General features: G+C 55.9%; 1 protein-coding gene across 1 annotated transcript in view; it reads left to right on the top strand.

The window, feature by feature from the left end:
• Nucleotides 1-2,077: 2,077 nt before the first annotated feature.
• Nucleotides 2,078-13,937, top strand: part of ZFPM1 (zinc finger protein, FOG family member 1) — a gene marked incomplete at both ends in the record, with an annotated part of 28,353 nt that continues 16,493 nt past the window's right edge. The window contains one exon of the mRNA XM_079541275.1: nucleotides 2,078-2,117. Within this exon, the coding sequence (XP_079397401.1) occupies nucleotides 2,078-2,117 (40 nt within the window). The remainder of the gene's footprint in view (nucleotides 2,118-13,937) is intronic.

Below are 13,937 nucleotides of genomic sequence, written 5' to 3'. Positions count from 1 at the left end.
CACCAAAAACGATCCGATCTGAAGCAACTGCAAATTCTGAGGCCTGAGGGGATCTTATAGGGTTTGGGTGGGTGCCAAAAAGCTAATTAAAAGGACACTGGCAAGGAGTGCGCGAAGGGAAGGACTGCAACACGGTTTCCCTCTCCTCCTCCCCCCCCCCCCCCCCCCCCCTCAGTGCTGTGTGCTCCTTCCAGGTTTGGGGGATTCTTGCAGGGCGAGGTGCAGCCACTCAGCCTGGGAGGGGTTCAGGGCAGCCACGCAGGGAGGTCTGTGCCCAGGGAGCTCTGTGGGACACCGTGCTGATTGCCGCAGTACAAAGAGCCAGGAGAAGTCAGTGTCTCCAAGCCAGGATGGCTCGCCAGGGGAAGAAATTTGGCCTACGGCCTCCCCAGGTCCACACATGCATTTGTGTTGTGTTGTGTTTAATTAAAGGCTTCTAGCTGTCTCCCAGGGAGGATGGAAGATGCTGTGGATATGTGCCAGCGGTGTCCCCATCACCCTGGTCCCAAAACACCACGTGGACCCCCACGGGTGGCCTATAGGGCAGGGGGCAGGCAGCCCTCGGGGCCCTACGTAGACATACATGAGCCATGGCAGGGAATGAAAGGGCACTGGACACAGCCACATGCCCGGCGCTTTGATGGTCTCCAGGAAAGCTGCAGTTCGGGGCCAAATGAGGTGAAAAACGGTGTGGGACGTTTAGGGACCGGATGGAGAGCAGGGCAGGGAGCTCCGCAGCATCTCCGCCCTCAATGGTTCCATTTTTTCCCCTGGAACTCTTCTTAATTCCTAACTTAATTTCTTTTGACATCCTCACTGCCGGCTTGACCTCTTTACTGGAATCATGTGCTGCTTAAAACTCATTATCCCACCATTGAAACAGGAAGTTAATTAAAAACCCTTTAAAAAAGAAGGAGAAAAAAAAAAAAAACAGATAGCGAGGAAGGGAAAAAAAAAAAAAAGAGAGAGAGAGGAAAAAAAGAAAAAGAAAAAAAGAAATGCACACCACACACTGGGGGAGGACATGGCAGTAGTGCCACACTGTTCCATGCCATGCTGTGCCATCCCACTCAGGGGTCCTGCAGTTTCCAAGGGCTGGGTTTTGCTGGCATAGGTTATTTTTGACAGCAGAAATATTCAGATTCAGGGCCCACGATGGAAGCAGCCCCCTCTTGCCCCTGCTTGGCCCCAAACTAGCTGCACGTGCTGGCACCGAGGGCTGGTACAGAGGTGCCAACATCTGTCCCCATTGCACCCTGACTTGTCCTCACTGCCCTAAAAACCCTGGTGGGATTTTGGGGGGCTTTCCATCCTCAGATGGGGTTGGAAGAGCAGAATGAGGCACTGCGGGAACACCGTGGGGTGGGATGGGCAGGACGAAATGTCACCCAGCAGAGCAGATGTCCCAAGATGTCCCCATGTGAGAGGGACACAGCGGAACCGGGGCTCCCTATACAGTGCCCCTCTGTAGGGGCTACGTGTGGGCTTAGGGGAGCCCGGGATTCCAAGGGGGAACTGAATCCCCACCGCGTCACCCCAAAACTGTTGACGGTCTCATAGCGGTACACCGGAGCTCCCAAAAAGCTACGTTGGAACCCCAAATCGGGAGGGGTCGAGGCGGCGCTCGGAGACCCCAATGGAGGACACGTAGGAGGGCTCGAGGACCCTCAAAAGACGAGGGCAGGACCCCACAGCACCGAACCCCGACCCCGACTCCTCTCCCCCCCCCCCCCCCTTCCTCCCCGCACACACGCACAGCCCCGCCCCGCGCCGCGCGGCACTACGCCATCCGGTGGGCGTGGCCCGGAGGGAGGGGCGGCGGCCTATGAGCGGCCTCGGTGGGGGGAGGCCACGCCCCCGTGGAACGTTCCGCGCGTTTGAGCCGTCCCGGGCGCCCCATTGAGAAAATCCCGCGGCGGTGGCGGCGGCGGCGGCGGCGGCTGCGGCTCCGCTGTGCCGCTTACGGCCCCGGCCCGGCAGCGCGGGGGGGGCGGGCGGGCATGCGAGGGGCCGGGAGCCCGCCCGCCGCCACCCACCTGCCGCCCGCCCAGCCGCCAGGCTCGCCCCGAGCCGAGCGATGTCCAGGAGGAAACAGAGCAACCCCCGGCAGATCAAACGTGAGTGTTCCCCCGGCCGCTCGCTTCGCCCTATCGCACGCCCCCTTTTATTTTTTTTTCAATTAAATGGCTGGTTTAAAAAAATTTTTTTTTAATTCCCGTTTTAATGGCTTGATTATTATTATTATTATTATTTTTGTAATGACGATGATGATTTGGCTTTTTTTCTCATTTTTTGTTATTCGGTTATTTTTAATAATTCGTGATTAGCACGCGCCGTTTCTTTTAATTATTTCTCATTACCTTTTTACACTCCGCCTCTGCCCTCAAGCCACCCCCCCCCCAATCCCCCCCCCCCCCCCCACCACCACCACGCTGCCCACCGCCCTCCCCTCGGCTCCGCTCCCGATGGTGCCCTCGATAAGAGCTGCAAATATTCCGCTCCGCGAGTCCCGGCCCGATAGATACCATCGCTCTGTCGGGACGGCCCTGCAATGCCGATCGTATCGCTCCCACCCGTCGGAGCCGCCCACGGGGCTCTCGGTTCCGCGTGGGGTTCCCCGACCTCCACGGGACATCCCGCTTTGTCGTGCGTTCCCTCTCCGCGTTCCGGGGAAGGAAGGGGGGGGGGGGGGTGGAAATCGGGATCCCCGTTCGGCCGCTGTCCCCCGTGGGTCCGCGAGATGCGGGGCTGGGATGCGCCGTTCGTCGCTGCGTTTTATGAGAAATTCCCCCAACTGTTGGAAGTTTTGGCTTCGCCGGCTGCGTTTTCCCTTCCTCTCTCTGTTGGCTTTTTTTTTTTTTTTCTTTTTCTTTTTTTTTTTTTTTTTTTTTTTTTTCCTCCCCCTCGAGTCGATGGAAGCGGGCGATAAGGCCGAGATGGGAGGATAGGGAAGGCTGGCCACCATGTGATAATAGGGCTTTATCTTTCTCTTGAAATAATTGCAAGGCTGAGTTGCACCTACCTGTTTCCCTGCCTGGGGTGATTGTTCTGCCGATAAAGCTCAGCAGACTTTTACCCGGCTGGAGTTAAAAATAGTCCCAGCTGCCTCCTCGGGTTGTTGTTTTTTTTATTTTTATTTTTATTTTTTTTTTCTCTTTCCCTTTTGATTATTCCCCGTTTCCTTTTATCCAACTTCTGCGGGTTCCTCTCTCTCTGCTCCCCGGCGATGGAGCCGGGTCCCTTTGGACATCCGGGTGGGGGAAAACGGGATAAGATGGAGCAGAGGGGATGTGGGGTGCTGGGGGGGTGATGTGGAGGGTGGGGGGGATATGGGGTGAGGGCGGCTCCCCCCCCCCCCCCCCCCCCGTTCACCGCAGAGATGCGAAGCTCTGATACAGTGGGAGGCTGATCTCAGGCCGCCAGCGATGGCCAAAAGCGATTAAAAGCTGAAAGCTTGGAACCCTTCCTGTATGTGTCAACATGAAAACAGTCATTAGAGACGTGGAGCGCCGCGAGAGCGCGTTGCGCTGCCTCCGACAGCCCTCTCCTGAGGAGGGAAAGTATGCATGAATCAGGGCTCTGGTAACCAGACTCCTCTCATGTACAGACCGGACCTGTTTCCACAAAGTCTATCCTTTTTATCATCTCGGCTGGAGCATTAAAACCTCCTCCAGATCCCTATCTGCTTATTTTATTTTCCCCAGTGACGCTATGTTCCCTCTCTTGTCTTCATCTCCTCCTTTTTATTTATTTTTTTTTCTTTTCTTTTTCTTTTTTCTTTTTTTTTTTCTTTTTTTTTTTTTTGCATTATGTATATTTGACAAACCCGATGTGCAGCGCAGATAAGGGGGAGATCGCGGCCGATTGCTGGCAGTGATAAGACAAAGATCAGACACTGGACTATATTTAACCGCCCGCTTCAACCTTCCCCTCCGCTCTGTGTGTGCCGAAGGTTTCCTCTCCCCCCCTGGGGAGGGGTTGGGGCTGCCCCCCCCTCAATGCCACGCCATGGGAATGTGCTGATGGGAGCATCGCATCCAGCTCTTGTGTTCTGCAGGGTCTCTGTGCCATGTGCCGTTCCCTATCCCATCTCCCTGTGTCCCCATGCTGTGTGCCATTCCCCATCCCTTGTCCCCATCCCATGTGCTGTTCCCTGTGCCATGTCCCCATCCCATGTGCTGTTCCCTCTCCCATGTTACCATTCCCCATCCCATATGCTGTTCCCTGTGCCATGTCCCCATCCCCATGCTGTGTTACCATTCCCCATGCCACGTCCCCATCCCATGTGCTGTTCCCATGCCATGTCCCCATGCCATGTGCTGCTCCTTATCCCGTGTCCCCATCCCCGTGCCATGTCCCCATCCCCGTGCCATGTCCCCATCCCCGTGCCATGTCCCCATCCCCGTGCCATGTCCCCATCCCCGTGCCATGTCCCCATCCCCGTGCCATGTCCCCATCCCATGTGCTGTTCCCTGTGCCATGTCCCCATCCCCGTGCTGTGTTACCATTCCCCATGCCATGTGCTGTTCCCATGCCATGTCCCCATGCCATGTGCTGCTCCTTATCCCACGTCCCCATCCCCATGCTGTGTTACCATTCCCCGTGCCATGTCCCCATCCCATGTGCTGTTCCCCCTGTCCCCATCCCCACGCCGTGTCGCCATTCTCCATCTCACATCCCCATGCCGTGTGCCTGTCCCTACACCACGCTCTTACCCCCCTGGGGTGGCTCACCTCCCCCTCCTCCCTCCATCACCACGTTTCTCACACGCCGAGCTCCCTGCAGCTGCCACCGCTTTATTTTCTTTCATTATATATATTTTTTTATTTTTATTTTCAGCCTTTTGTTCTGCTGGCAGATAGATGTGAGGGGCTGATAGAGCGCAGGAGCCGATCCCCAGTGCTGATAGCCCCGTGATATTTATTAACTTCAAACGCAGGAGTGCGGCTGATGAGCGAGCAGCTGGCGGCACGCAGCCCTGCGATGGGGGGGCGATAACATTGACCCGTGCACCTCCCCGAGGCCTGTTTTTAGTATATAAATGTATTTATTTTATTTTATTTTCCTTCCTAAATGAGCTGGAAGTGAGCACTTTTGTTGTCGTCGCAGGAGGCTGTGGGTTTTTTCTTTTTTTTCTTTTTTTTTTTTTTTTTTTTTTCCCCCCCTTTTCCCTTTCTATTCTGCTCTCAGCCAGAGCAGATCTGCGCTCCGATAAGCGCAGCCGATCTCCATCCTGATAGAGATCGCCAGCACAGATAAGGGCTGCTTATCTCTCCCAACCAGGCTGGAGCAGCGCTCGCTGCAGCAACAAACACAGCAACGAGGGGCAGGAGGGCTCCCACGCTCCCTTCCTTTGCAATTGTGATTAATGCAGGTGCTTTAATTACCTGATGGGGGGCAGCTGCGTGCATGTGCTGTTATTTCTCAGCGTGTTCCCCCCCCTTTCCCCCCCCCCCCACCCCGTGTGCAAAGCAGCCTCAAGTAGAAGCCGAGCTTATCACCTACAGATGTTGCATTACTTTGACGAGCACTGACTTTCTTTTCCGATCTCTATCTCCGATTCTGCTCAGCGCAGCAAACGCGCGTGGGGGTGTGCGGGGGGGGGGGAGGGCTGTCGTATTTTTGTCTGTGGATACTTTTTAATTGCCGTGTGATGGTGTTAGATAGCGAGCCCCATTGGCGGGGGGGGGAGGGGGTGAGGTGAGGTGGGGGGGGGGGGGGGGCAATATTCCTCTGTTGCAGTGCAGTGGGGCTGTGGGTGCTGCAGGAACCCCGGTGCTGGGATCTGTTTGGTGCCAGCGGTCACCCCGCCGTGTCTGATCCTCCCGGTGCTCCTCCCGCTGTTGGCTCTGCGTCACTCCTCTCGGTAGCATGCAGGTGACTAACTCCCTCCACTCTGCTCTTTTTATTTTCCTCCCCCCATCCTTTCCCCCCCTCCCCCCCTCCTGTTGTTCTGCTGCTGCACTTTTCCATCCTCACCGCCCTCCGTGCCTCAGTTTCCCCATCCGTGCTGCCAGAGAGGAGTGGGTGGCAGACAATGCTTTCCCCCCCCCCCCCCCCCCCCCCCCAACTCTGGGGTTGGGGAGGATTCCCTCCCTCATCTGCAGGGAGACCCCTGAGGATAAGCAGCACCTCCCTGAACCGGTCCTATCTGTGAGATTGGGGTGGGGGGGGCACAGCCCCTCACATGTCCTACTGATGGGGATGGCCCCCACGTCCTGCAGGGTTCTGCTGCTGCTCCCATGGGCGCTGCCACCCCGCGTTCCAACCCCTCCCCTCTTGTGCAAACCCCTCCGAGCTCCTGCCAGCTGTGACTCAGTGCTGGCAGGGCCCCGTGGCACCTCTGCCCCCGCAGCCAGCTGCTGCCATCCCCTTGGGATGCACTGGGAGCTGCACTTAAAGGTGAGGACCCATTGGAGCATCTTTGTAGGGTGGGGTGGCCCAGGCCAGGCCGTTGGTGTTGTGATGGTGGGGATGTGGCTGGCCAGCAGTGCTATAGGACATCCCACCATCCTGGGTCTGATCCTGCATGGCCACCAACTCTGCTGACGGCAGGGTGAGGGCTTTGAGCCAACCGTAGGTGATGCTGCGAGGTTGGAAAAAGGCAACCTCGTATCTGCTGGGGTTGGGGGAAGGGTTGTCACCGTGGATGGTGGCGCAGGGACACCTCACTTCTGTGCCTCCCCGTGTCACGATCATCATTTGGATGCCACGCTCTGTGCTGTGCCATGCTCTGCCAGTTGTTGGACTTGTGTGGGCTGCTACCTCAGCTTCAGACCCCTCCACAGGTCTGTCCCCAAGCTGCCGTCCCCATCATACGCCCCATGCTGTGCTCCCCACTGCCTGCAGGATGAGAACCGTGGTGAGCCAGGGACCGCTTCCAGCGCTCTGATGGAGATGAACACTGTGCTTTGGGACATCCCTGTCCCCAGCACCTGGAGTCAGAGGGTTGTCTGCATGATTTGTGCTCTGCGTGCAGGCTGGTGAGGTCACTCTTTTCCCTGGGTGGATTATGAGGCTTTTGCGAGTTGTGGGCTGGTGATGCGGGCTGGGAATGAGCCGTGATGTCCACGGGGGTGTTGTGGCAGATGGAGCGGTGGGTAGGGCAGAAGAGGGGCACTGGATGGCAGCATCCCAAAGGCAACTGTGGACACGGCGACGCCATGCCCTGCATCCCTCCGTGTGTCCCCATCTCGGATTCCCACCGATGTGAGATGGGGTCATCCTGGAGCGGAGATGCAATGCACAGCACTGGGGTGGATGGCACCCACGTCCATTGCAAGGATGGCGCTCAGGCTGGGGGCGGCAGTGTTGGCTGAGCCTGGGGCAGGGCTGCTGCACCCTGCAGTTTGGGGTCAAGTGGAGCCTTTTTGGGCAAGGGAAGAGGCCTCGTCCTCAGCTCCTGGGGGAAGGGGAGGTCTCCTCTAACTCACAGCTCGCCGGTTGTGTCCCATGACCGCCGCTGCCGCCTGACTCAGGAGTTTTGGCTGCCCGGGCTCAGTGAGCCTGCTGTCCTGCTCCATATTTTATCAGAAAAGTTCAAGTGTTTCGGGGGTAATAAAGTTCCCTCTTCCGACAGCCGCCGCAGTGAAGGCTGCGCATTGTTCCTGTAGCAGCATGTTTTTTCGGAAGGGATGAAATGCTGAAAGGAATGTAACTGCTGACCTTGGGCTGCAGCGGGGTTAAGGAGTGTGTGCCTATGAGTCACTCCTGATAAGAGCCTTCCACAGCTTTTTTTTTTTTTCCTCTTTTTTTTTTTTTTTTTCCCTCTAAAATAATTCTTTATCTCCCGTTTCTCACATCAACATATTTTCTTGACGTCTCCCATTGAATAGGAAGCAAGCCTCTCTCTCTCTCGCGCTCTCTCTCTCTCTCTCTGCCCATCCGATGCGATAGGGTCGCATGGTGGCCATCCTTTGGGGTCACCGAGCTCCGTGCCGTCGTCGCGGTGCCACCCACAGTGGGCACAGCCCCATTCCCAGCACTCGGGGCAGCTCACGGCGCTCCATCTCCCAGCCGAGGCCTCTCGCGCTACTTCCAGCTCTATGATAATGCGGAAAGTTGAACTGGCCCCATTACTGCGCCGCGATGGTTGCGGCGATAAGGCTGTGATAATGGCAGCGATAGCGGCAGCTCGGTAGCCAATGGCTCTGCCGCTCCTCCCATTAACATTCCCCACCACGGCCCGGCTCGGAGCTGCCTATCTGCTCTCCATTTCCACTCCTCCGCTAGATAAGAATGGAAATACTGACTTCATAGCTCACTGATTAAAGTGTCTGGATTTCTTGATAATACACAGATAAATTATGTTTTTCAAAAAGAAGGTAGGGAAGGGAGCGCGAGGGGAGGGGAAAAACCTCCGGTCCATTTTTATTATTATTATTATATATATATTTTTTTTTCATTCCCTCCTTCTCAGAGTGAGGCTGGGCACAGCGGGCAGCAGCTTTTGGGGTTCAGCACACAGGGCCGTGCTGTGAGCCGGGTTACGTCCTCGCTCCATGCGTGGCGTGGCTTCGTGCGGCCAGGCTGCCTGCGCTGCATCCCCAGCCACGAGCGTTGTGTCCCTAAGGATGGTGGCGCTTGGCCGCTTGGGACCTGCTGGCACCGTGCTTTGCTGCGTGCCGTGGGGATGCTCGGCTTCCCCCATTGCCGTGGTGCCACGTGCTGTGTGGTTGTTCCCAATGGACTGCAGCCAGCTTGCTGCGCTTGGCGACGCTTTTCCTTCTGGACCTCCTCACACCCCTCCAGCTCTGCTTCCAGGACTTCTTCCTGTCTCTTTTCTGCATCTTCTGGTTGTGCTCTGTGCGTTGGGTTCAGCCCTGGGATGCTGCTGCGTGGTTCAGCTTTGGGTCCAGCCTCGCTCCACGGGCACATCCTCATCATGATCCCATTCAGCCTTAAGGATGCTCAGCCCCTCCTGCCCGGTGCCTTGAAAAATCACTCTTATTGGGTGTTTTCCTAAATATTGCTGATGTCCCTTAACCATCCTTGCCAGAGCCATTGGGACTCGCAGGCTTTTTGGTTCCTAGCACAGAGAAAGGTATCGGCTGTGGGAATCTCAGTTTGTTTTATCCAAATATAAAACTAAAGAGCAAACAGTATAAAGTTCATTTTTTAATGTGCTGCCCCATTCCAGTTGGGCTGTTCTCTTGAATTTTTTTATTTTTTTTTAGAGGAACTGCGATAAAAAGCAGCGATAAAGCCAGGACTGTTTTGTGTAGGAGTCGGTATCTGCGTTATCTATCTCCCTTTTTCACTCTCCGAGCAGCTCTGTTGTTTTTTACCCTTATCTCGCTCCACCAAAATGCCAAGAACAGGAAAAAAAAAAAAAAAGAGAGAGCAAGAAAAAGAAAAGCAACCCAAGCACGCGTGGTGTGCAGACACCAACCCAGCATTGGGGGCTGCTGGCGGCAGAGGGGGGCTGCGAAGGGCACTGGGGGCTGCGCACCCACAGGAGCAGCGAGGGATGCAGGAGCCCAACTGATGGCTCAGTGCACACTGTGCCTCACAGGGATGTGCTGTGCTCCGTATCCCTGCTTGTCCTCATGTTATTGATCGTAGAGTTGGGACTGGTGGCATGCTGGGGGAGTGGGAGCATCCCCAGCAGTGATGTTGGAGGCTGGTGGGCATCCTGCTGTACCCTCGTCCTCTCGTGATGCTGTTGGTAGCTGAAGTTTCAGACTTGAGGGCACAGTCTGGCCCCATCCCTTTGCTGGCAGTTGTTGGATGTTGGCAGTTTTGGATGGAGGAATTTGGGGCTCCCCAGGTTGGGGACCTGCAGCAGTGAGAGGTGGTGGGTGACCCTATGTGGGTCCGATTTGTCACTGGATTAGCACAGTGTGTGAATTGTGGCCTCTCTGTCACCTGCTGCTTGTGGTGTTCATGGTGCTGTGCTGTGCAGTGGGTGAGCATCCCCATCACTCCCTGTTCCCATCACACACCGTTCCCGTCCTCGTCCTGTCTCTGTTCCCATCCCTATCGCACTCCATCCTCATCCCCATTCCTATCTATCCCATCCCCTCCCATCCTTTGAGGCCTCATAACGCCAGGATCCTGCACAGGAGCAGAACACCATTATCCCAAGTCAAGGAAAAATACAGAAATTGAGATATTTCATCCAGAAAAAGTCCCTTTCACCAAGGCCCATTTGCTCCCTGATGCTTTTGGGGCCATTTCCTGGACCACACGGTTGTGCCACCTGATCCCAGTTGTGCATCCCTTCATGTCCCTGCGCCCCGCGTGGTGCTGCCTCAGTTTCCCCCCACACAGAGGCATTACAGCAGCATCTCCTTTCCCCCCCCCATCCTCCGGCAGCAGATCGCATCCCCATTTTTGCGCGGCAATCTTCTCCAATCCATCTGATGCGCCGGGGCCGGGGACGGCTCTATTAGAAGCTCTCTCCTCTCTTAAAAATCTATCAGGGCCTTATCGGCCCCATCTGAAACGTAAAGTCACTTCATTGTCATTGTTCCTGTATTTTCTTTCTCATTATTTCCCCGTGCCCCCCGCGGCCGCTCCCCCCCGCCCTGCGGCGGCTGTTTGATACGATGCGGGCTCTCTGCTATTAGTATTAGTAATCGCGTCCCCTGAAGTGAAACAATCTCCTGTAATCTATCAGCGGTTTATCGGCCCTATCTGAGCGCCGGGAATGGCTGGGCTCGGCGATGGCGCCATGCTCGGGCGCTGATAAAGTTACAGAGTTCAGCCGGTGATGAATGTTAAGTAACTGCACCCCGCGCAGATAGGATGTGGACTTGGCAGGGGGAGCAGCTCCGGCTGAAACCAATCTCTCCCCTATCAGCAGGGCTGGTTTTTCTCAGGCTCTGCCTTTCGGCTCGGCTTTTTCTGTTCTTTTTCTCTTTTTCTCGCTCTATACGTGCGCGTTTGGGGGTGAGCATCGCCGTGGGTGTCCATGTGGAGCGTGGGATGGGCTCTGCTCTGCCATCGTCTTCCTCCGTCTCAACAGGGGAACCTGTAGAACACAAAGGGGTGGTTGGGATGGGGAGATCTGTGGGGCCTCTCCCCGTTCGGACCCCGCTTGCTTTGGGGGATGCTCAAGGATGCAGGAGGCGTGGAGCGGCCTTGGGTTGCCATCCCAATGGCGCACACGGGGAGGCTGCACCCATGCCGTAGGAGAGGTGCCACCCACATCTCACCGTTGTCCCTTAGCCTCTTGCTGGTGGAGTTTATAGAGCCACTGCTTTGGTCTCAGAGCATTCCTTTAGGGATGCAAGCGTCCCCTGCAGCCATTGGGTTGGGATCACCGTGCGTTGTGAGGGACCCAACAGAGCGTCCCCCACCCCGGCAGCAAGGCACCCTCTGTTCCATGGTGCAGACACAAGCATCCTCCCCCAGCACCTCCCCAGATACATATATATTTATTATTTTTTTCTTCCTCACCCTTTTAACACAAGGGAGCCGCAGGGTGAGTTTATCTGGGCGCGATAGAGAAGGGCTCCCGATTCGAGATAGGTACAGCTGGGGCTGGCCCCAACATTATCAGCTCCATGCATGGGGTTGATATTAAAAATACTGATATCTTCGGGGGGGGGGGGGGGGGGGGAGGGGAAGGGATGCCGTTCCAAACCTGTGCTTGGGCTGATAGGGAGAGTTTTGTGCACAAAAGTGCTCGTTTGCCCCCAAAATGAGCGAGTCCGCATCGCTGAGGAGTATATTGCAGTTTCGGTCAGGTTAAGGTGAGAAAGGTCAGCCAAGGGGAGGACAGAATAACCCTGTAGATAGCACGCCCTTTGGGGACTCGTGTCATTTCCTAGCCACCAAAACCTCCATTGGCTGCAGCTCCTGGCACCTCCTGTGCTGCTCAGGGCACCCGAGGCCATGCAGAGCATTAGGGCTGCTGGAAAAGAAACCTTAATAAGTGCCGGGAAAAAAAATTGGGTGAGAAGTGTGGGCTGCTGGCCCATCAGATAGCGGTGGTTTTGGATCACCCTGCAGCCCAGGTTGCTCCTCAGGCATCACGTGCTGCGGAGCGGCTGCAGCACAACCTCAATACAAGACCCTGGGGAATCCCCGTGCAGCGATGGATGTGGCCAAATTGCTGCACAGCGATGGGGATGGCTTTATGGGGCGGGAGGGGGGCTGGCACAGGGCGTAATCTGGGGACATGCAGTTGGTGATGGTGCAGATGGGAACTGATACGGACTGGGGAGAGAGCGGGTTGTCCAGGGAGTGCTACTAGCTGTGGCTTTTCTCTGCAAATTTGTGCTGGTTTGGGAGAAAGAGAGATTTGGGATTGAGAGGCTGCTGCACTGCCCCCAAAGCACCCAGGCTCACGGCCCTGCATCTCCTTTGCAGCACAACTGATGAGCAACCCGTCGTCCCATCCTTGTGGTGCTCCGTGCGCTGGGAGCCAGAACCTGGTGGGGATGCTCGCCTGGCTGATGGGGTTTGGGATTGGTTTTCCTCTGCGTTTGGAGCTGAATTCTCTTCTTAATTCAGAATGTCAAGTGGAGCATGAAGGGTGTGGTGAAAACGAAGAACGAGGTTGTTATATGGCTGCTCGCTGCCAGCTGACCCCATAGTTGTGCCCGTGGTTCTGTGATGCTGACCTCAACCCCAAGAAACAGGGACACTGGAGGGAGGGAGAGGAGATCTCTGGGCACCAGGAGGCCACTATATCACGTGCTTAGGCTCTCCATCCCCACGATCTTTTGGCTGATTTGGGGCAAAATGTGGGGTCAGCCTTCAGTCCGTGGCTCTGGGCACTGGGCAGTGCTGATTCCTTTTATTTAAACCTCCACCTGAACTTTGATGCGTGCTGATAAAAGCCAGCAGCTCGCAGGTCGCCCCCTGCTCACACGTGCAGTGCTGCAGCTCGCGGGACCGCTTCCATGGGCTCCTCCTCCTCCTCCTCCCCCCTGCTCAGAGCCGGTGGGAAAGTCTGGATCTGTTGCTATTTTCTATCTGTTATCGCGGCCCCTTATCGCTTTGCTCTTGTCTGCGTGCCTGCTCTCAGAGCGCCCAGGGTCTCTCTTTTGGCAGCGTGGAAAAGTCCCCTCTTCTTTTCTCGTTTGATTTTTTTCCCGATGTTGGAGCTATCCCAGCCGAGGGGTGGCCAATGCTCCTCGTTCTGGGGGTGCAGAGGTGTGGGGTTGGTGGTGTGGCTGAGGGGGGCCCTGGTGCTGGCCCTATCCCTGCGCCCACCCCAGTGTTGGCACGCCGTCGCGCACCTCAACGCGGGTTCTTACAGCTGCTGTGATTCAGAGAATAAAACTCCTTGTTATCAAGGAAGGAAAAAAAGAGAGAGAGAGAGAGAAGGAAGGAGGAGGAAGAAGAGTTAATCGCCGAGCGGAGGATCTCGGAGCAGAGCGCTTTTGGGCTCTTCCCATCGCTGTAAAGCCAGCCTCAGTAATTCAGTTTTAAAGCATGAAAAAAGGGAGTTGATGAAATTCCGCTATCAGCACCGAACCAATATGCAAAATATCTCGCCGAAAATCAAATAGCTATTATGTTTTCATTTCCATTTCAGCGTATTTGCTTAATGAAGAATAGACAGATCAGGCAAGCGGAGGGAGGCTGTGTGCGGCGATAACTGCGCAGGGCTCCCAGCAATCCCACAGAAATGACGCTCTGCTCCGCCACTCTCTCCCTCTTTTTTTTTTTTTCCCCCCCTCCTCCTTTTTCACCCCTTTTTACTTTTCTTAACATAGCCGAGGGCTCCTTTAAGCCCCACAGCCATCGGTGCTTCCCTGCCTGGGGCTGGGATGCTGCTTGAGGATGCTGCACCCCTGGGGATGTGGGTCCAGATGCAGTGGGTACCACCTGTCCCCAGCCGGTGCAACCCTTTCCCTGTAGGCATCCCATATCAATGCATCCTCAAAAAATGAGCTTTTTCAGATGGTTTTTTGTCCCCATTGCCTCTCAAGGTGGGATGTGAGTAGGGTGGTGCCGTTGGAACGCCAGGAGGGACACCC

The sequence above is a fragment of the Tetrao urogallus genome (genome assembly GCF_951394365.1).
Source record: "Tetrao urogallus genome assembly, chromosome: 12".
In the NCBI taxonomy this organism is placed as follows: Eukaryota; Metazoa; Chordata; class Aves; order Galliformes; family Phasianidae; genus Tetrao; species Tetrao urogallus.
This window is presented reverse-complemented; position numbering and strand designations above follow the sequence as displayed.